Below are 23,244 nucleotides of genomic sequence, written 5' to 3'. Positions count from 1 at the left end.
TCTATATAAACCACTACTGTAGAGAACCTCACAGACAACCCAGTATCTATATAAACCACTACTGTAGAGAACCTCACAGACAACCCAGTATCTATATAAACCACTACTGTAGAGAACCTAACATACAACCCAGTATCTATATAAACCACTACTGTAGAGAACCTCACAGACAACCCAGTATCTATATAAACTATCTATATAAACCACTACTGTAGAGAACCTAACAGACAACCCAGTATCTATATAAACCACTACTGTAGAGAACCTCACAGACAACCCAGTATCTATATAAACCACTACTGTAGAGAACCTAACAGACAACCCAGTATCTATATAAACCACTACTGTAGAGAACCTAACAGACAACCCAGTATCTATATAAACCACTACTGTAGAGAACCTAACAGACAACCCAGTATCTATATAAACCACTACTGTAGAGAACCTCACAGACAACCCAGTATCTATATAATATAGTATATATAAACACTGATTTGACTGAGTTTTGGTTGAGCTTCCCACTTGCTGTTGTTGAAGAACACTTGATTGATTAAATGTGATTCGTTTCCCACAAGATGGACCGTTTTCCCCTTCTCTACTCTCTTTAGGTGACCAGCAAAGACCGTCACCCACCCCAGCTCCGTCCCAGACCCCCAGGACTCTGCTCCCCAGCCAGTCAGCGCTGCGTGCTCCTGGGTTCAGCTCTGTGTGTCTCCCCCCTGGAGCCTCTGGAGCCCCTGGAGCTGGACGTCTGGCTGCGTTCGGGTTCATACGGAGCTCCAGTGTCTCATCTGTGTCCTCTCTCCACTCTGTTGAGAGCTCCCCGTCAGACCTCTGTCGACGTGAGTACCTCATCTATCTATCTATCTATCTATCTATCTATCTATCTATCTATCTATCTATCTATCTATCTATCTATCTATCTATCTATCTATCTATCTATCTATCTATCTATCTATCTATCTATCTATCTATCTATCTATCTATCTATCTGTCTATCTATCTATCTATCTGTCTATCTATCTATCTATCTATCTGTCTATCTATCTGTCTATCTATCTATCTATCTATCTATCTATCTATCTATCTATCTATCTATCTATCTATCTATCTATCTATCTATCTATCTATCTATCTATCTATCTATCTATCTATCTATCTATCTATCTATCTATCTATCTAAATATAAATATAAATACTATATTATCTATCTATCTATCTATCTATCTATCTATCTATCTATCTATCTATCTATCTATCTATCTATCTATCTATCTATCTATCTATCTATCTATCTATCTATCTATCTATCTATCTATCTATCTATCTATCTATCTATCTATCTATCTATCTATCTATCTATCCTGACAGCACACAGTCTGACCCCTGTCTATGTGAGTAAATCACAGTATCTACATTTAAGTCATTGAACAGACTCTCTTATCCAGAGAGACTTACAGTAGTGAGTCATTTAGCAGACTCTCTTATCCAGAGTCACTTACAGTAGTGAGTCATTTAGCAGACTCTCTTATCCAGGGAGACTGGCAGTAGTGAGTCATTTAACAGACTCTCTTATCCAGAGACATGTGGTCCCCCACGGGAAACGAGCTCATAACCCTGGCATTGCAAGCGCCATGCTCTACCAACTGAGTCACATATTTCTCTATCATTCCATCTCTCTATCCTTTCTGAGCCACACAGGATATCTCTCTCTATCATTCCATCTCTCTATCCTTTCTGAGCCACACAGGATATCTGTCTATCATTCCATCTCTCTATCCTTTCTGAGCCACACAGGATCTCTCTCTCTATCATTCCATCTCTCTATCCTTTCTGAGAAACACAGGATATCTGTCTATCATTCCATCTCTCTATCCTTTCTGAGCCACACAGGATATCTGTCTCTATCATTCCATCTCTCTATCATTTCTGAGCCACACAGGACATCTGTCTATCATTCCATCTCTCTATCCTTTCTGAGCCACACAGGATATCTCTCTCTATCATTCCATCTCTCTATCCTTTCTGAGCCACACAGGATATCTGTCTATCATTCCATCTCTCTATCCTTTCTGAGCCACACAGGACATCTGTCTATCATTCCATCTCTCTATCCTTTCTGAGCCACACAGGACATCTCTATCATTCCATCTCTCTATCCTTTCTGAGCCACACAGGATATCTCTATCATTCCATCTCTCTATCCTTTCTGAGCCACACAGGATATCTCTATCATTCCATCTCTCTATCCTTTCTGAGCCACACAGGATCTCTCTCTCTATCATTCCATCTCTCTATCCTTTCTGAGCAACACAGGATATCTGTCTATCATTCCATCTCTCTATCATTTCTGAGCCACACAGGACATCTGTCTATCATTCCATCTCTCTATCCTTTCTGAGCCACACAGGATATCTCTCTCTATCATTCCATCTCTCTATCCTTTCTGAGCCACACAGGATATCTGTCTATCATTCCATCTCTCTATCCTTTCTGAGCCACACAGGATATCTGTCTATCATTCCATCTCTCTATCCTTTCTGAGCCACACAGGACATCTCTATCATTCCATCTCTCTATCCTTTCTGAGCCACACAGGATATCTCTATCATTCCATCTCTCTATCCTTTCTGAGCCACACAGGATATCTCTATCATTCCATCTCTCTATCCTTTCTGAGCCACACAGGATATCTGTCTATCATTCCATCTCTCTATCCTTTCTGAGCCACACAGGATATCTGTCTATCATTCCATCTCTCTATCCTTTCTGAGCCACACAGGATATCTGTCTATCATTCCATCTCTCTATCCTTTCTGAGCCACACAGGATATCTCTCTCTATCATTCCATCTCTCTATCCTTTCTGAGCCACACAGGATATCTCTCTATCATTCCATCTCTCTATCCTTTCTGAGCCACACAGGATATCTCTCTCTATCATTCCATCTCTCTATCCTTTCTGAGCCACACAGGATATCTCTCTATCATTCCATCTCTCTATCCTTTCTGAGCCACACAGGATATCTGTCTATCATTCCATCTCTCTATCCTTTCTGAGCCACACAGGATATCTCTCTCTATCATTCCATCTCTCTATCCTTTCTGAGCCACACAGGACATCTGTCTATCATTCCATCTCTCTATCCTTTCTGAGCCACACAGGATATCTGTCTATCATTCCATCTCTCTATCCTTTCTGAGCCACACAGGATATCTCTATCATTCCATCTCTCTATCCTTTCTGAGCCACACAGGATATCTCTATCATTCCATCTCTCTATCCTTTCTGAGCCACACAGGACATCTGTCTATCATTCCATCTCTCTATCCTTTCTGAGCCACACAGGACATCTGTCTATCATTCTATCTCTCTATCCTTTCTGAGCCACACAGGATATCTCTCTATCCTTTCTGAGCCACACAGGATATCTCTCTATCATTCCATCTCTCTATCCTTTCTGAGCCACACAGGACATCTCTCTATCCTTTCTGAGCCACACAGGATATCTGTCTATCATTCCATCTCTCTATCCTTTCTGAGCCACACAGGATATCTCTATCTCTCTATCCTTTCTGAGCCACACAGGATATCTGTCTATCATTCCATCTCTCTATCCTTTCTGAGCCACACAGGACATCTGTCTATCATTCCATCTCTCTATCCTTTCTGAGCCACACAGGATATCTGTCTATCATTCCATCTCTCTATCCTTTCTGAGCCACACAGGATATCTCTCTATCCTTTCTGAGCCACACAGGATATCTATCTATCATTCCATCTCTCTATCCTTTCTGAGCCACACAGGATATCTCTCTATCCTTTCTGAGCCACACAGGACATCTGTCTATCATTCCATCTCTCTATCCTTTCTGAGCCACACAGGACATCTCTCTATCCTTTCTGAGCCACACAGGATATCTGTCTATCATTCCATCTCTCTATCCTTTCTGAGCCACACAGGACATCTCTATCATTCCATCTCTCTATCCTTTCTGAGCCACACAGGATATCTCTATCATTCCATCTCTCTATCCTTTCTGAGCCACACAGGATATCTGTCTATCATTCCATCTCTCTATCCTTTCTGAGCCACACAGGATATCTGTCTATCATTCTATCTCTCTATCCTTTCTGAGCCACACAGGATATCTCTCTATCCTTTCTGAGCCACACAGGATATCTCTCTATCATTCCATCTCTCTATCCTTTCTGAGCCACACAGGACATCTCTCTATCCTTTCTGAGCCACACAGGATATCTGTCTATCATTCCATCTCTCTATCCTTTCTGAGCCACACAGGATATCTCTCTATCCTTTCTGAGCCACACAGGATATCTGTCTATCATTCCATCTCTCTATCCTTTCTGAGCCACACAGGACATCTGTCTATCATTCCATCTCTCTATCCTTTCTGAGCCACACAGGATATCTGTCTATCATTCCATCTCTCTATCCTTTCTGAGCCACACAGGATATCTCTCTATCCTTTCTGAGCCACACAGGATATCTATCTATCATTCCATCTCTCTATCCTTTCTGAGCCACACAGGATATCTCTCTATCCTTTCTGAGCCACACAGGACATCTGTCTATCATTCCATCTCTCTATCCTTTCTGAGCCACACAGGACATCTCTCTATCCTTTCTGAGCCACACAGGATATCTGTCTATCATTCCATCTCTCTATCCTTTCTGAGCCACACAGGATATCTTTCTATCATTCCATCTCTCTATCCTTTCTGAGCCACACAGGATATCTCTCTATCATTCCATCTCTCTATCCTTTCTGAGCCACACAGGATATCTGTCTATCATTCCATCTCTCTATCCTTTCTGAGCCACACATGACATCTCTCTATCCTTTCTGAGCCACACAGGACATCTCTCTATCCTTTCTGAGCCACACAGGATATCTGTCTATCATTCCATCTCTCTATCCTTTCTGAGCCACACAGGATATCTGTCTATCATTCCATCTCTCTATCCTTTCTGAGCCACACAGGACATCTCTCTATCCTTTCTGAGCCACACAGGACATCTCTCTATCCTTTCTGAGCCACACAGGACATCTCTCTATCCTTTCTGAGCCACACAGGACATCTCTCTATCCTTTCTGAGCCACACAGGATATCTGTCTATCATTCCATCTCTCTATCCTTTCTGAGCCACACAGGATATCTGTCTATCATTCCATCTCTCTATCCTTTCTGAGCCACACAGGACATCTGTCTATCATTCCATCTCTATATCCTTTCTGAGCCACACAGGATATCTGTCTATCATTCCATCTCTCTATCCTTTCTGAGCCACACAGGATATCTGTCTATCATTCCATCTCTCTATCCTTTCTGAGCCACACAGGATCTCTCTATCATTCCATCTCTCTATCCTTTCTGAGCCACACAGGACATCTCTCTATCATTCCATCTCTCTATCCTTTCTGAGCCACACAGGACATCTGTCTATCATTCCATCTCTCTATCCTTTCTGAGCCACACAGGACATCTGTCTATCCTTTCTGAGCCACACAGGATATCTGTCTATCATTCCATCTCTATCCTTTCTGAGCCACACATGATATCTGTCTATCATACCTTCTCTCTATCCATTCTGAGCCACACAGGACATCTGTCTATCATTCCATCTCTCTATCCCTTCTGAGCCACACAGGATATCTGTCTATCATTCCATCTCTCTATCCTTTCTGAGCCACACAGGACATCTCTATCATTCCATCTCTCGATCCTTTCTGAGCCACACATGATATCTGTCTATCATTCCATCTCTATCCTTTCTGAGCCACACAGGATATCTGTCTATCATTCCATCTCTCTATCCTTTCTGAGCCACACAGGATATCTGTCTATCATTCCATCTCTATCCTTTCTGAGCCACACAGGACATCTCTCTATCCTTTCTGAGCCACACAGGATATCTGTCTATCATTCCATCTCTCTATCCTTTCTGAGCCACACAGGACATCTCTCTATCCTTTCTGAGCCACACAGGATATCTCTATCATTCCATCTCTCTATCCTTTCTGAGCCACACAGGATATCTGTCTATCATTCCATCTCTATCCTTTCTGGCCACACAGGATATCTGTCTATCATTCTATCTCTCTATCCTTTCTGAGCCACACAGGATATCTCTCTATCCTTTCTGAGCCACACAGGATATCTCTCTATCATTCCATCTCTCTATCCTTTCTGAGCCACACAGGACATCTCTCTATCCTTTCTGAGCCACACAGGATATCTGTCTATCATTCCATCTCTCTATCCTTTCTGAGCCACACAGGATATCTCTCTATCCTTTCTGAGCCACACAGGATATCTGTCTATCATTCCATCTCTCTATCCTTTCTGAGCCACACAGGACATCTGTCTATCATTCCATCTCTCTATCCTTTCTGAGCCACACAGGATATCTGTCTATCATTCCATCTCTCTATCCTTTCTGAGCCACACAGGATATCTCTCTATCCTTTCTGAGCCACACAGGATATCTATCTATCATTCCATCTCTCTATCCTTTCTGAGCCACACAGGATATCTCTCTATCCTTTCTGAGCCACACAGGACATCTGTCTATCATTCCATCTCTCTATCCTTTCTGAGCCACACAGGACATCTCTCTATCCTTTCTGAGCCACACAGGATATCTGTCTATCATTCCATCTCTCTATCCTTTCTGAGCCACACAGGATATCTTTCTATCATTCCATCTCTCTATCCTTTCTGAGCCACACAGGATATCTCTCTATCATTCCATCTCTCTATCCTTTCTGAGCCACACAGGATATCTGTCTATCATTCCATCTCTCTATCCTTTCTGAGCCACACATGACATCTCTCTATCCTTTCTGAGCCACACAGGACATCTCTCTATCCTTTCTGAGCCACACAGGATATCTGTCTATCATTCCATCTCTCTATCCTTTCTGAGCCACACAGGATATCTGTCTATCATTCCATCTCTCTATCCTTTCTGAGCCACACAGGACATCTCTCTATCCTTTCTGAGCCACACAGGACATCTCTCTATCCTTTCTGAGCCACACAGGACATCTCTCTATCCTTTCTGAGCCACACAGGACATCTCTCTATCCTTTCTGAGCCACACAGGATATCTGTCTATCATTCCATCTCTCTATTCTTTCTGAGCCACACAGGATATCTGTCTATCATTCCATCTCTCTATCCTTTCTGAGCCACACAGGACATCTGTCTATCATTCCATCTCTCTATCCTTTCTGAGCCACACAGGACATCTGTCTATCATTTCATCTCTCTATCCTTTCTGAGCCACACAGGACATCTGTCTATCATTCCATCTCTCTATCCTTTCTGAGCCACACAGGATCTCTCTATCATTCCATCTCTCTATCCTTTCTGAGCCACACAGGACATATCTCTCTATCATTCCATCTCTCTATTCTTTCTGAGCCACACAGGACATCTGTCTATCATTCCATCTCTCTATCCTTTCTGAGCCACACAGGACATCTGTCTATCCTTTCTGAGCCACACAGGATATCTGTCTATCATTCCATCTCTCTATCCTTTCTGAGCCACACATGATATCTGTCTATCATTCCATCTCTCTATCCTTTCTGAGCCACACAGGACATCTGTCTATCATTCCATCTCTCGATCCTTTCTGAGCCACACAGGATATCTGTCTATCATTCCATCTCTCTATCCTTTCTGAGCCACACAGGACATCTCTATCATTCCATCTCTCGATCCTTTCTGAGCCACACATGATATCTGTCTATCATTCCATCTCTCTATCCTTTCTGAGCCACACAGGATATCTGTCTATCATTCCATCTCTCTATCCTTTCTGAGCCACACAGGATATCTGTCTATCATTCCATCTCTCTATCCTTTCTGAGCCACACAGGACATCTCTCTATCCTTTCTGAGCCACACAGGATATCTGTCTATCATTCCATCTCTCTATCCTTTCTGAGCCACACAGGACATCTCTCTATCCTTTCTGAGCCACACAGGATATCTGTCTATCATTCCATCTCTCTATCCTTTCTGAGCCACACAGGACATCTGTCTATCATTCCATCTCTCTATCCTTTCTGAGCCACACATGATATCTGTCTATCATTCCATCTCTCTATCCTTTCTGAGCCACACAGGACATCTGTCTATCATTCCATCTCTCTATCCTTTCTGAGCCACACAGGACATCTCTATCATTCCATCTCTCGATCCTTTCTGAGCCACACATGATATCTGTCTATCATTCCATCTCTCTATCCTTTCTGAGCCACACAGGATATCTGTCTATCATTCCATCTCTCTATCCTTTCTGAGCCACACAGGATATCTGTCTATCATTCCATCTCTCTATCCTTTCTGAGCCACACAGGACATCTCTCTATCCTTTCTGAGCCACACAGGATATCTGTCTATCATTCCATCTCTCTATCCTTTCTGAGCCACACAGGACATCTCTCTATCCTTTCTGAGCCACACAGGATATCTGTCTATCATTCCATCTCTCTATCCTTTCTGAGCCACACAGGACATCTGTCTATCATTCCATCTCTCTATCCTTTCTGAGCCACACATGATATCTGTCTATCATTCCATCTCTCTATCCTTTCTGAGCCACACAGGACATCTGTCTATCATTCCATCTCTCGATCCTTTCTGAGCCACACAGGATATCTGTCTATCATTCCATCTCTCTATCCTTTCTGAGCCACACAGGATATCTCTCTATCCTTTCTGAGCCACACAGGATATCTCTATCATTCCATCTCTCTATCCTTTCTGAGCCACACAGGACATCTGTCTATCATTCCATCTCTCTATCCTTTCTGAGCCACACAGGACATCTCTCTATCCTTTCTGAGCCACACAGGATATCTGTCTATCATTCCATCTCTCTTTCCTTTCTGAGCCACACAGGATATCTCTCTATCCTTTCTGAGCCACACAGGATATCTCTCTATCATTCCATCTCTCTATCCTTTCTGAGCCACACAGGATATCTGTCTATCATTCCATCTCTCTATCCTTTCTGAGCCACACAGGATATCTGTCTATCATTCCATCTCTCTATCCTTTCTGAGCCACACAGGACATCTGTCTATCCTTTCTGAGCCACACAGGACATCTGTCTATCATTCCATCTCTCTATCCTTTCTGAGCCACACAGGATATCTGTCTATCATTCCATCTCTATCCTTTCTGAGCCACACAGGATATCTGTCTATCATTCCATCTCTCTATCCTTTCTGAGCCACACAGGATATCTGTCTATCATTCCATCTCTCTATCCTTTCTGAGCCACACAGGACATCTGTCTATCCTTTCTGAGCCACACAGGACATCTGTCTATCATTCTATCTCTCTATCCTTTCTGAGCCACACAGGATATCTGTCTATCATTCCATCTCTCTATCCTTTCTGAGCCACACAGGACATCTGTCTATCATTCCATCTCTATCCTTTCTGAGCCACACAGGACATCTGTCTATCCTTTCTGAGCCACACAGGATATCTGTCTATCATTCCATCTCTCTATCCTTTCTGAGCCACACAGGATATCTGTCTATCATTCCATCTCTCTATCCTTTCTGAGCCACACAGGACATCTGTCTATCCTTTCTGAGCCACACAGGACATCTGTCTATCATTCCATCTCTCTATCCTTTCTGAGCCACACAGGACATCTGTCTATCCTTTCTGAGCCACACAGGATATCTGTCTATCATTCCATCTCTCTATCCTTTCTGAGCCACACAGGATATCTGTCTATCATTCCATCTCTCTATCCTTTCTGAGCCACACAGGACATCTGTCTATCCTTTCTGAGCCACACAGGACATCTGTATATCCTTTCTGAGCCACACAGGATATCTGTCTATCATTCCATCTCTCTATCCTTTCTGAGCCACACAGGATATCTGTCTATCATTCCATCTCTCTATCCTTTCTGAGCCACACAGGACATCTCTCTATCCTTTCTGAGCCACACAGGACATCTCTCTATCCTTTCTGAGCCACACAGGACATCTGTCTATCCTTTCTGAGCCACACAGGACATCTGTCTATCATTCCATCTCTCTATCCTTTCTGAGCCACACAGGACATCTGTCTATCCTTTCTGAGCCACACAGGATATCTGTCTATCATTCCATCTCTCTATCCTTTCTGAGCCACACAGGATATCTGTCTATCATTCCATCTCTCTATCCTTTCTGAGCCACACAGGACATCTGTCTATCCTTTCTGAGCCACACAGGACATCTGTATATCCTTTCTGAGCCACACAGGACATCTCTATCATTCCATCTCTCTATCCTTTCTGAGCCACACAGGACATCTCTCTATCATTCCATCTCTCTATCCTTTCTGAGCCACACAGGACATCTCTCTCCATCATTTCCAGTTACAGTGTAACTATTGTACTTTCTGTCTTTCTATCCCGCTGTTTCTGTCTCTTCACATCCTCTCTCTCCAAGTGTAATGTGATGTATTGAGTGTGTGCTTAAACAGGTAGTCACTGTGCCTCTTGACAGTAAATCTTCTTAACAGGTAGTCACTGTGCCTCTTGACAGTAAATCCTCTTAACAGGTAGTCACTGTGCCTCTTGACAGTAAATCCTCTTAACAGGTAGTCACTGTGCGTCTTGACAGTAAATCCTCTTAACAGGTAGTCACTGTGCCTCTTGACAGTAAATCCTCTTAACAGGTAGTCACTGTGCCTCTTGACAGTAAATCCTCTTAACAGGTAGTCACTGTGCCTCTTGACAGTAAATCCTCTTAACAGGTAGTCACTGTGCCTCTTGACAGTAAATCCTCTTAACAGGTAGTCACTGTGCCTCTTGACAGTAAATCTTCTTAACAGGTAGTCACTGTGCCTCTTGACAGTAAATCCTCTTAACAGGTAGTCACTGTGCCTCTTGACAGTAAATCCTCTTAACAGGTAGTCACTGTGCCTCTTGACAGTAAATCCTCTTAACAGGTAGTCACTGTGCCTCTTGACAGTAAATCTTCTTAACAGGTAGTCACTGTGCGTCTTGACAGTAAATCCTCTTAACCGGTAGTCACTGTGCCTCTTGACAGTAAATCCTCTTAACAGGTAGTCACTGTGCGTCTTGACAGTAAATCCTCTTAACAGGTAGTCACTGTGCCTCTTGACAGTAAATCCTCTTAACAGGTAGTCACTGTGCCTCTTGACAGTAAATCCTCTTAACAGGTAGTCAAGTCACTGTGCCTCTTGACAGTAAATCCTCTTAACAGGTAGTCACTGTGCCTCTTGACAGTAAAGCCTCTTAACAGGTAGTCAAGTCACTGTGCCTCTTGACAGTAAATCCTCTTAACAGGTAGTCAAGTAACTGTGCCTCTTGACAGTAAATCCTCTTAACAGGTAGTCACTGTGCCTCTTGACAGTAAAGCCTCTTAACAGGTAGTCACCGTGCCTCTTGACAGTAAATCCTCTTAACAGGTAGTCACTGTGCCTCTTGACAGTAAATCTTCTTAACAGGTAGTCACTGTGCCTCTTGACAGTAAATCCTCTTAACAGGTAGTCACTGTGCCTCTTGACAGTAAATCCTCTTAACAGGTAGTCACTGTGCCTCTTGACAGTAAATCCTCTTAACAGGTAGTCACTGTGCCTCTTGACAGTAAATCTTCTTAACAGGTAGTCACTGTGCCTCTTGACAGTAAATCCTCTTAACAGGTAGTCACTGTGCCTCTTGACAGTAAATCTTCTTAACAGGTAGTCACTGTGCCTCTTGACAGTAAATCCTCTTAACAGGTAGTCACTGTGCCTCTTGACAGTAAATCCTCTTAACAGGTAGTCACTGTGCCTCTTGACAGTAAATCTTCTTAACAGGTAGTCACTGTGCGTCTTGACAGTAAATCCTCTTAACCGGTAGTCACTGTGCCTCTTGACAGTAAATCCTCTTAACAGGTAGTCACTGTGCCTCTTGACAGTAAATCCTCTTAACCGGTAGTCACTGTGCCTCTTGACAGTAAATCCTCTTAACAGGTAGTCACTGTGCCTCTTGACAGTAAATCCTCTTAACAGGTAGTCACTGTGCCTCTTGACAGTAAATCCTCTTAACAGGTAGTCAAGTCACTGTGCCTCTTGACAGTAAATCCTCTTAACAGGTAGTCACTGTGCCTCTTGACAGTAAAGCCTCTTAACAGGTAGTCAAGTCACTGTGCCTCTTGACAGTAAATCCTCTTAACAGGTAGTCAAGTAACTGTGCCTCTTGACAGTAAATCCTCTTAACAGGTAGTCACTGTGCCTCTTGACAGTAAAGCCTCTTAACAGGTAGTCACCGTGCCTCTTGACAGTAAATCCTCTTAACAGGTAGTCACTGTGCCTCTTGACAGTAAATCTTCTTAACAGGTAGTCACTGTGCCTCTTGACAGTAAATCCTCTTAACAGGTAGTCACTGTGCCTCTTGACAGTAAATCCTCTTAACAGATAGTCACTGTGCCTCTTGACAGTAAATCCTCTTAACAGGTAGTCACTGTGCCTCTTGACAGTAAATCTTCTTAACAGGTAGTCACTGTGCCTCTTGACAGTAAATCCTCTTAACAGGTAGTCACTGTGCCTCTTGACAGTAAATCTTCTTAACCGGTAGTCACTGTGCCTCTTGACAGTAAATATTCTTAACAGGTAGTCACTGTGCCTCTTGACAGTAAATCTTCTTAACAGGTAGTCACTGTGCCTCTTGACAGTAAATCTTCTTAACAGGTAGTCACTGTGCGTCTTGACAGTAAATCCTCTTAACCGGTAGTCACTGTGCCTCTTGACAGTAAATCCTCTTAACAGGTAGTCACTGTGCCTCTTGACAGTAAATCCTCTTAACAGGTAGTCACTGTGCCTCTTGACAGTAAATCTTCTTAACAGGTAGTCACTGTGCCTCTTGACAGTAAATCCTCTTAACAGGTAGTCACTGTGCCTCTTGACAGTAAATCCTCTTAACAGGTAGTCACTGTGCGTCTTGACAGTAAATCCTCTTAACAGGTAGTCACTGTGCCTCTTGACAGTAAATCCTCTTAACAGGTAGTCACTGTGCCTCTTGACAGTAAATCCTCTTAACAGGTAGTCACTGTGCCTCTTGACAGTAAATCTTCTTAACAGGTAGTCACTGTGCCTCTTGACAGTAAATCCTCTTAACAGGTAGTCACTGTGCCTCTTGACAGTAAATCTTCTTAACAGGTAGTCACTGTGCCTTTTGACAGTAAATCCTCTTAACAGGTAGTCACTGTGCGTCTTGACAGTAAATCCTCTTAACAGGTAGTCACTGTGCGTCTTGACAGTAAATCCTCTTAACAGGTAGTCACTGTGCGTCTTGACAGTAAATCTTCTTAACAGGTAGTCACTGTGCGTCTTGACAGTAAATCCTCTTAACAGGTAGTCACTGTGCGTCTTGACAGTAAATCCTCTTAACAGGTAGTCACTGTGCGTCTTGACAGTAAATCCTCTTAACAGGTAGTCACTGTGCGTCTTGACAGTAAATCCTCTTAACAGGTAGTCACTGTGCGTCTTGACAGTAAATCCTCTTAACAGGTAGTCACTGTGCGTCTTGACAGTAAATCCTCTTAACAGGTAGTCACTGTGCGTCTTGACAGTAAATCCTCTTAACAGGTAGTCACTGTGCGTCTTGACAGTAAATCTTCTTAACAGGTAGTCACTGTGCCTCTTGACAGTAAATCCTCTTAACAGGTAGTCACTGTGCCTCTTGACAGTAAATCTTCTTAACAGGTAGTCACTGTGCCTCTTGACAGTAAATCCTCTTAACAGGTAGTCACTGTGCGTCTTGACAGTAAATCCTCTTAACAGGTAGTCACTGTGCCTCTTGACAGTAAATACTCTTAACAGGTAGTCACTGTGACTCTTGACAGTAAATCTTCTTAACAGGTAGTCACTGTGCCTCTTGACAGTAAATCCTCTTAACAGGTAGTCACTGTGCGTCTTGACAGTAAATCTTCTTAACAGGTAGTCACTGTGCCTCTTGACAGTAAATCCTCTTAACAGGTAGTCACTGTGCCTCTTGACAGTAAATCCTCTTAACAGGTAGTCAAGTCACTGTGCCTCTTGACAGTAAATCCTCTTAACAGGTAGTCACTGTGCCTCTTGACAGTAAAGCCTCTTAACAGGTAGTCAAGTCACTGTGCCTCTTGACAGTAAATCCTCTTAACAGGTAGTCAAGTAACTGTGCCTCTTGACAGTAAATCCTCTTAACAGGTAGTCACTGTGCCTCTTGACAGTAAATCCTCTTAACAGGTAGTCACTGTGCCTCTTGACAGTAAATCCTCTTAACAGGTAGTCACTGTGCCTCTTGACAGTAAATCCTCTTAACAGGTAGTCACTGTGCCTCTTGACAGTAAATCCTCTTAACAGGTAGTCACTGTGCCTCTTGACAGTAAATCCTCTTAACAGGTAGTCACTGTGCCTCTTGACAGTAAATCCTCTTAACAGGTAGTCACTGTGCCTCTTGACAGTAAATCTTCTTAACAGGTAGTCACTGTGCCTCTTGACAGTAAATCCTCTTAACAGGTAGTCACTGTGCCTCTTGACAGTAAATCTTCTTAACCGGTAGTCACTGTGCCTCTTGACAGTAAATATTCTTAACAGGTAGTCACTGTGCCTCTTGACAGTAAATCTTCTTAACAGGTAGTCACTGTGCCTCTTGACAGTAAATCTTCTTAACAGGTAGTCACTGTGCGTCTTGACAGTAAATCCTCTTAACCGGTAGTCACTGTGCCTCTTGACAGTAAATCCTCTTAACAGGTAGTCACTGTGCCTCTTGACAGTAAATCTTCTTAACAGGTAGTCACTGTGCGTCTTGACAGTAAATCCTCTTAACCGGTAGTCACTGTGCCTCTTGACAGTAAATCCTCTTAACAGGTAGTCACTGTGCCTCTTGACAGTAAATTCTCTTAACCGGTAGTCACTGTGCCTCTTGACAGTAAATCCTCTTAACAGGTAGTCACTGTGCCTCTTGACAGTAAATCCTCTTAACAGGTAGTCAAGTCACTGTGCCTCTTGACAGTAAATCCTCTTAACAGGTAGTCACTGTGCCTCTTGACAGTAAGGCCTCTTAACAGGTAGTCAAGTCACTGTGCCTCTTGACAGTAAATCCTCTTAACAGGTAGTCAAGTAACTGTGCCTCTTGACAGTAAATCCTCTTAACAGGTAGTCACTGTGCCTCTTGACAGTAAATCCTCTTAACAGGTAGTCACTGTGCCTCTTGACAGTAAATCCTCTTAACAGGTAGTCACTGTGCCTCTTGACAGTAAATCTTCTTAACAGGTAGTCACTGTGCCTCTTGACAGTAAATCCTCTTAACAGGTAGTCACTGTGCCTCTTGACAGTAAATCCTCTTAACAGGTAGTCACTGTGCCTCTTGACAGTAAATCCTCTTAACAGGTAGTCACTGTGCCTCTTGACAGTAAATCCTCTTAACAGGTAGTCACTGTGCCTCTTGACAGTAAATCTTCTTAACAGGTAGTCACTGTGCCTCTTGACAGTAAATCCTCTTAACAGGTAGTCACTGTGCCTCTTGACAGTAAATCTTCTTAACCGGTAGTCACTGTGCCTCTTGACAGTAAATATTCTTAACAGGTAGTCACTGTGCCTCTTGACAGTACATCTTCTAAACAGGTAGTCACTGTGCCTCTTGACAGTAAATCTTCTTAACAGGTAGTCACTGTGCGTCTTGACAGTAAATCCTCTTAACCGGTAGTCACTGTGCCTCTTGACAGTAAATCCTCTTAACAGGTAGTCACTGTGCCTCTTGACAGTAAATCCTCTTAACAGGTAGTCACTGTGCCTCTTGACAGTAAATCTTCTTAACAGGTAGTCACTGTGCCTCTTGACAGTAAATCCTCTTAACAGGTAGTCACTGTGCCTCTTGACAGTAAATCTTCTTAACAGGTAGTCACTGTGCCTCTTGACAGTAAATCCTCTTAACAGGTAGTCACTGTGCCTCTTGACAGTAAATCCTCTTAACAGGTAGTCACTGTGCCTCTTGACAGTAAATCCTCTTAACAGGTAGTCACTGTGCCTCTTGACAGTAAATCTTCTTAACAGGTAGTCACTGTGCCTCTTGACAGTAAATCCTCTTAACAGGTAGTCACTGTGCCTCTTGACAGTAAATCTTCTTAACAGGTAGTCACTGTGCCTCTTGACAGTAAATCCTCTTAACAGGTAGTCACTGTGCGTCTTGACAGTAAATCCTCTTAACAGGTAGTCACTGTGCGTCTTGACAGTAAATCCTCTTAACAGGTAGTCACTGTGCGTCTTGACAGTAAATCTTCTTAACAGGTAGTCACTGTGCGTCTTGACAGTAAATCCTCTTAACAGGTAGTCACTGTGCGTCTTGACAGTAAATCCTCTTAACAGGTAGTCACTGTGCGTCTTGACAGTAAATCCTCTTAACAGGTAGTCACTGTGCGTCTTGACAGTAAATCCTCTTAACAGGTAGTCACTGTGCGTCTTGACAGTAAATCCTCTTAACAGGTAGTCACTGTGCGTCTTGACAGTAAATCCTCTTAACAGGTAGTCACTGTGCGTCTTGACAGTAAATCCTCTTAACAGGTAGTCACTGTGCGTCTTGACAGTAAATCTTCTTAACAGGTAGTCACTGTGCCTCTTGACAGTAAATCCTCTTAACAGGTAGTCACTGTGCCTCTTGACAGTAAATCTTCTTAACAGGTAGTCACTGTGCGTCTTGACAGTAATTCCTCTTAACAGGTAGTCACTGTGCGTCTTGACAGTAAATCCTCTTAACAGGTAGTCACTGTGCCTCTTGACAGTAAATACTCTTAACAGGTAGTCACTGTGACTCTTGACAGTAAATCTTCTTAACAGGTAGTCACTGTGCCTCTTGACAGTAAACCCTCTTAACAGGTAGTCACTGTGCGTCTTGACAGTAAATCTTCTTAACAGGTAGTCACTGTGCCTCTTGACAGTAAATCCTCTTAACAGGTAGTCACTGTGCCTCTTGACAGTAAATCCTCTTAACAGGTAGTCAAGTCACTGTGCCTCTTGACAGTAAATCCTCTTAACAGGTAGTCACTGTGCCTCTTGACAGTAAAGCCTCTTAACAGGTAGTCAAGTCACTGTGCCTCTTGACAGTAAATCCTCTTAACAGGTAGTCAAGTAACTGTGCCTCTTGACAGTAAATCCTCTTAACAGGTAGTCACTGTGCCTCTTGACAGTAAAGCCTCTTAACAGGTAGTCACCGTGCCTCTTGACAGTAAATCCTCTTAACAGGTAGTCACTGTGCCTCTTGACAGTAAATCCTCTTAACAGGTAGTCACTGTGCCTCTTGACAGTAAATCTTCTTAACAGGTAGTCACTGTGCCTCTTGACAGTAAATCCTCTTAACAGATAGTCACTGTGCCTCTTGACAGTAAATCCTCTTAACAGGTAGTCACTGTGCCTCTTGACAGTAAATCTTCTTAACAGGTAGTCACTGTGCCTCTTGACAGTAAATCCTCTTAACAGGTAGTCACTGTGCCTCTTGACAGTAAATCTTCTTAACCGGTAGTCACTGTGCCTCTTGACAGTAAATATTCTTAACAGGTAGTCACTGTGCCTCTTGACAGTAAATCTTCTTAACAGGTAGTCACTGTGCCTCTTGACAGTAAATCTTCTTAACAGGTAGTCACTGTGCGTCTTGACAGTAAATCCTCTTAACCGGTAGTCACTGTGCCTCTTGACAGTAAATCCTCTTAACAGGTAGTCACTGTGCCTCTTGACAGTAAATCTTCTTAACAGGTAGTCACTGTGCCTCTTGACAGTAAATCCTCTTAACAGGTAGTCACTGTGCCTCTTGACAGTAAATCTTCTTAACAGGTAGTCACTGTGCGTCTTGACAGTAAATCCTCTTAACCGGTAGTCACTGTGCCTCTTGACAGTAAATCCTCTTAACAGGTAGTCACTGTGCCTCTTGACAGTAAATCCTCGTAACAGGTAGTCACTGTGCCTCTTGACAGTAAATCTTCTTAACAGGTAGTCACTGTGCCTCTTGACAGTAAATCCTCTTAACAGGTAGTCACTGTGCGTCTTGACAGTAAATCCTCTTAACAGGTAGTCACTGTGCGTCTTGACAGTAAATCCTCTTAACAGGTAGTCACTGTGCGTCTTGACAGTAAATCCTCTTAACAGGTAGTCACTGTGCGTCTTGACAGTAAATCCTCTTAACAGGTAGTCACTGTGCGTCTTGACAGTAAATCCTCTTAACAGGTAGTCACTGTGCCTCTTGACAGTAAATCCTCTTAACAGGTAGTCACTGTGCCTCTTGACAGTAAATCTTCTTAACAGGTAGTCACTGTGCCTCTTGACAGTAAATCCTCTTAACAGGTAGTCACTGTGCGTCTTGACAGTAAATCCTCTTAACAGGTAGTCACTGTGCCTCTTGACAGTAAATCCTCTTAACAGGTAGTCACTGTGCCTCTTGACAGTAAATCCTCTTAACAGGTAGTCACTGTGCCTCTTGACAGTAAATCCTCTTAACAGGTAGTCACTGTGCCTCTTGACAGTAAATCCTCTTAACAGTCATTAACACTGTGGTGGCAGAGAGATAATCAAATGGTCTGACTGAGGTGATTGGGAAGAAGGGTCACACCAGGGGACCAGCGTGTGTGTGTGTGTGTGTGTGTGTGTGTGTGTGTGTGTGTGTGTGTGTGTGTGTGTGTGTGTGTGTGTGTGTGTGTGTGTGTGTGTGTGTGTGTGTGTGTGTGTGTGTGTGTGTTGGGGGAAAGGGGGTGCACCTGAGCTCCGTTACCTACGACTAGTTAATCAAATCTTCCTCTTCCTGCTCAAGTTTTGTATGCCTTCTCAAACAGCTACAACTGTTGACTCAGTCACACATCAAGGGGTGAGTGTGTGTTGTTGCTCCTAGACATTTCCAGTTCACAATAACAGCACTTGCAGTTGACGAACTGACTTGTTTTGAAAGGTGGCATCCTATGACGGTGCCACGTTGAAAGTCACCGAGCTCTTCAGTAAGGACCATTCTACTGACAATGTTTGTCTAAGGAGATTGCATGGCTGTGTGCTCGATTTTATACACCTTTCAGCAACGGCTGTACCTGAAAGACGAATCCACTCATTTGAAGTATGTCCACATACTTTTGTATATATAGTGTATTTTTTTGTTAGCTATAACAAGTACCGGGAAACAATAGATCACAAAAAAAACAACTTATTGGGAAACCAGGCCTGGTATTCATAGCTGACTTTGAAAGTAATTATTAATTATTAAATAGCTATTTAGCTTTTAAAATCATATCCAACAGTAATATCTAGAAATCCAGGGATTTAAAAAAGTCTCACTGTGAGGTCTGTTGGTTAACCTGTTAACCTGTTGGTTAAGGGCTGGTCAGTCAGCATTTCACTGTGAGGTCTACACCTGTTGGTTAAGGGCTGGTCAGTCAGCATTTCACTGTGAGGTCTACACCTGTTGGTTAAGGGCTGGTCAGTCAGCATTTCACTGTGAGGTCTACACCTGTTGGTTAAGGGCTGGTCAGTCAGCATTTCACTGTGAGGTCAGTCAGCATTTCACTGTGAGGTCTACACCTGTTGGTTAAGGGCTGGTCAGTCAGCATTTCACTGTGAGGTCTACACCTGTTGGTTAAGGGCTGGTCAGTCAGCATTTCACTGTGAGGTCTACACCTGTTGGTTAAGGGCTGGTCAGTCAGCATTTCACTGTGAGGTCTACACCTGTTGGTTAAGGGCTGGTCAGTCAGCATTTCACTGTGAGGTCTACACCTGTTGGTTAAGGGCTGGTCAGTCAGCATTTCACTGTGAGGTCTACACCTGTTGGTTAAGGGCTGGTCAGTCAGCATTTCACTGTGAGGTCTACACCTGTTGGTTAAGGGCTGGTCAGTCAGCATTTCACTGTGAGGTCTACACCTGTTGGTTAAAGGCTGGTCAGTCAGCATATCTACACCTGTTGGTTAAGGGCTGGTCAGTCAGCATTTCACTGTGAGGTCTACACCTGTTGGTTAAGGGCTGGTCAGTCAGCATATCTACACCTGTTGGTTAAGGGCTGGTCAGTCAGCATATCTACACCTGTTGGTTAAGGGCTGGTCAGTCAGCATATCTACACCTGTTGGTTAAGGGCTGGTCAGTCAGTATATCTACACCTGTTGGTTAAGGGCTGGTCAGTCAGCATATCTACACCTGTTGGTTAAGGGCTGGTCAGTCAGTATATCTACACCTGTTGGTTAAGGGCTGGTCAGTCAGTATATCTACACCTGTTGGTTAAGGGCTGGTCAGTCAGCATATCTACACCTGTTGGTTAAGGGCTGGTCAGTCAGTATATCTACACCTGTTGGTTAAGGGCTGGTCAGTCAGTATATCTACACCTGTTGGTTAAGGGCTGGTCAGTCAGCATATCTACACCTGTTGGTTAAGGGCTGGTCAGTCAGTATATCTACACCTGTTGGTTAAGGGCTGGTCAGTCAGCATATCTACACCTGTTGGTTAAGGGCTGGTCAGTCAGTATATCTACACCTGTTGGTTAAGGGCTGGTCAGTCAGTATATCTACACCTGTTGGTTAAGGGCTGGTCAGTCAGCATATCTACTACACCTGTTGGTTAAGGGCTGGTCAGTCAGTATATCTACACCTGTTGGTTAAGGGCTGGTCAGTCAGTATATCTACACCTGTTGGTTAAGGGCTGGTCAGTCAGTATATCTACACCTGTTGGTTAAGGGCTGGTCAGTCAGCATATCTACTACACCTGTTGGTTAAGGGCTGGTCAGTCAGCATATCTACACCTGTTGGTTAAGGGCTGGTCAGTCAGTATATCTACACCTGTTGGTTAAGGGCTGGTCAGTCAGCATATCTACACCTGTTGGTTAAGGGCTGGTCAGTCAGTATATCTACACCTGTTGGTTAAGGGCTGGTCAGTCAGTATATCTACACCTGTTGGTTAAGGGCTGGTCAGTCAGCATATCTACACCTGTTGGTTAAGGGCTGGTCAGTCAGTATATCTACACCTGTTGGTTAAGGGCTGGTCAGTCAGTATATCTACACCTGTTGGTTAAGGGCTGGTCAGTCAGCATATCTACTACACCTGTTGGTTAAGGGCTGGTCAGTCAGCATATCTACACCTGTTGGTTAAGGGCTGGTCAGTCAGTATATCTACACCTGTTGGTTAAGGGCTGGTCAGTCAGTATATCTACACCTGTTGGTTAAGGGCTGGTCAGTCAGCATATCTACTACACCTGTTGGTTAAGGGCTGGTCAGTCAGCATATCTACACCTGTTGGTTAAGGGCTGGTCAGTCAGTATATCTACACCTGTTGGTTAAGGGCTGGTCAGTCAGCATATCTACACCTGTTGGTTAAGGGCTGGTCAGTCAGCATATCTACACCTGTTGGTTAAGGGCTGGTCAGTCAGTATATCTACACACCTGTTGGTTAAGGGCTGGTCAGTCAGCATATCTACTACACCTGTTGGTTAAGGGCTGGTCAGTCAGCATATCTACTACACCTGTTGGTTAAGGGCTGGTCAGTCAGTATATCTACACCTGTTGGTTAAGGGCTGGTCAGTCAGCATATCTACACCTGTTGGTTAAGGGCTGGTCAGTCAGCATATCTACACCTGTTGGTTAAGGGCTGGTCAGTCAGCATTTCACTGTGAGGTTGTATTTGTCCACATGTGACAAATAAAAATTAAAATTAAAAATAAAAATTAAAATTTGATGTCGTTTACCAATAACATGTTCTGACAGCGAAGTGGACCTACTCAGTATTAATATCCCAGAAGAAAGACATTTTAGTAGAACGGTAACAAAAATAGATAAGATCTTGCTTCTGCTTCTAGTTGTGGGAAAATCACCCTGATTAATTCTATAGTCATATCACAGTTTACTTATTTACACTTCCCTAACTACACCGAAAATGTTCCACTTTATTTGGAATGGGAAAACCATACAAAATGAAATGGGCCTATTTATATAATGAGAATGAATTCAGAGGGTTGAAATGATTAAATATTAAAGCATTAGACCACAAAAGGCGTCAGTCGTACCAAAGTTAGACTTAAATCCGAACTTGTTCTCTAGCAGATTAGTAAAAAAATGGCTCACCCTTTTAAAACATTATCCCACTATTTTTTTTAAACAATCCATCGAAAGCTGGTTGCAATACCAGTTAAATCCAGCAGAAAAGACAGAACAAATATTACAACAAATATACTAATTGATAAAAAATAAAAAGTAAAACATGTTTTGGATTTTTTTTTAAATGGTCAAATCTTTTTTGAATGATATCATAAATAAGACTGGTGGAGTTATGATGTCACACATACAGCTAAAACACATTTATGGCAATTAGAAATTCAAACTGGATGGTGTTAGGAGATAGATGGGAGGGGTTGAGGGAGCTGAAGGACTGGATGGTGTTAGGAGATAGATGGGAGGGGTTGAGGGAGCTGAAGGACTGGATGGTGTTAGGAGATAGATGGGAGGGGTTGAGGGGAGCTGAAGGACTGGATGGTGTTAGGAGATAGATGGGAGGGGTTGAGGGAGCTGAAGGACTGGATGGTGTTAGGAGATAGATGGGAGGGGTTGAGGGGAGCTGAAGGACTGGATGGTGTTAGGAGATAGATGGGAGGGGTTGAGGGGAGCTGAAGGACTGGATGGTGTTAGGAGATAGATGGGAGGGGTTGAGGGGAGCTGAAGGACTGGATGGTGTTAGGAGATAGATGGGAGGGTTGAGGGGAGCTGAAGGATGGGACTGGATGGTGTTAGGAGATAGATGGGAGGGGTTGAATGGAGCTGAAGGACTGGATGGTGTTAGGAGATAGATGGGAGGGGTTGAGGATGGGACTGGATGGTGTTAGGAGATAGATGGGAGGGGTTGAGGGGAGCTGAAGGACTGGATGGTGTTAGGAGATAGATGGGAGGGGTTGAGGGGAGCTGAAGGACTGGATGGTGTTAGGAGATAGCTGGGAGGGGTTGAGGGGAGCTGAAGGACTGGATGGCGTTAGGAGATAGATGGGAGGGGTTGAGGATGGGACTGGATGGTGTTAGGAGATAGATGGGAGGGGTTGAGGATGGGACTGGATGGTGTTAGGAGATAGATGGGAGGGGTTGAGGATGGGACTGGATGGTGTTAGGAGATAGATGGGAGGGGTTGAGGGGAGCTGAAGGATGGGACTGGATGGTGTTAGGAGATAGATGGGAGGGGTTGAGGATGGGACTGGATGGTGTTAGGAGATAGATG

The 23,244-nt window shown here is 43.5% G+C and overlaps 1 protein-coding gene across 3 annotated transcripts in view; it reads left to right on the top strand.

The window, feature by feature from the left end:
- The window catches only part of mtus2a (microtubule associated tumor suppressor candidate 2a), a 218,864-nt gene that overhangs the window by 77,094 nt on the left and 118,526 nt on the right, over positions 1 to 23,244 (top strand). For all 3 annotated transcript variants that reach the window (XM_052520106.1, XM_052520104.1, XM_052520105.1), the window contains exon 4: positions 609 to 842. In XM_052520106.1, the coding sequence (XP_052376066.1) occupies positions 609 to 842 (234 nt within the window). The remainder of the gene's footprint in view (positions 1 to 608; positions 843 to 23,244) is intronic.

This window comes from Oncorhynchus keta, chromosome 6 (genome assembly GCF_023373465.1).
Source record: "Oncorhynchus keta strain PuntledgeMale-10-30-2019 chromosome 6, Oket_V2, whole genome shotgun sequence".
Taxonomy (NCBI): Eukaryota; Metazoa; Chordata; class Actinopteri; order Salmoniformes; family Salmonidae; genus Oncorhynchus; species Oncorhynchus keta.
Note: the sequence above shows the minus strand (reverse complement) of the source record. Positions and strands in the feature narration are given on the sequence as shown.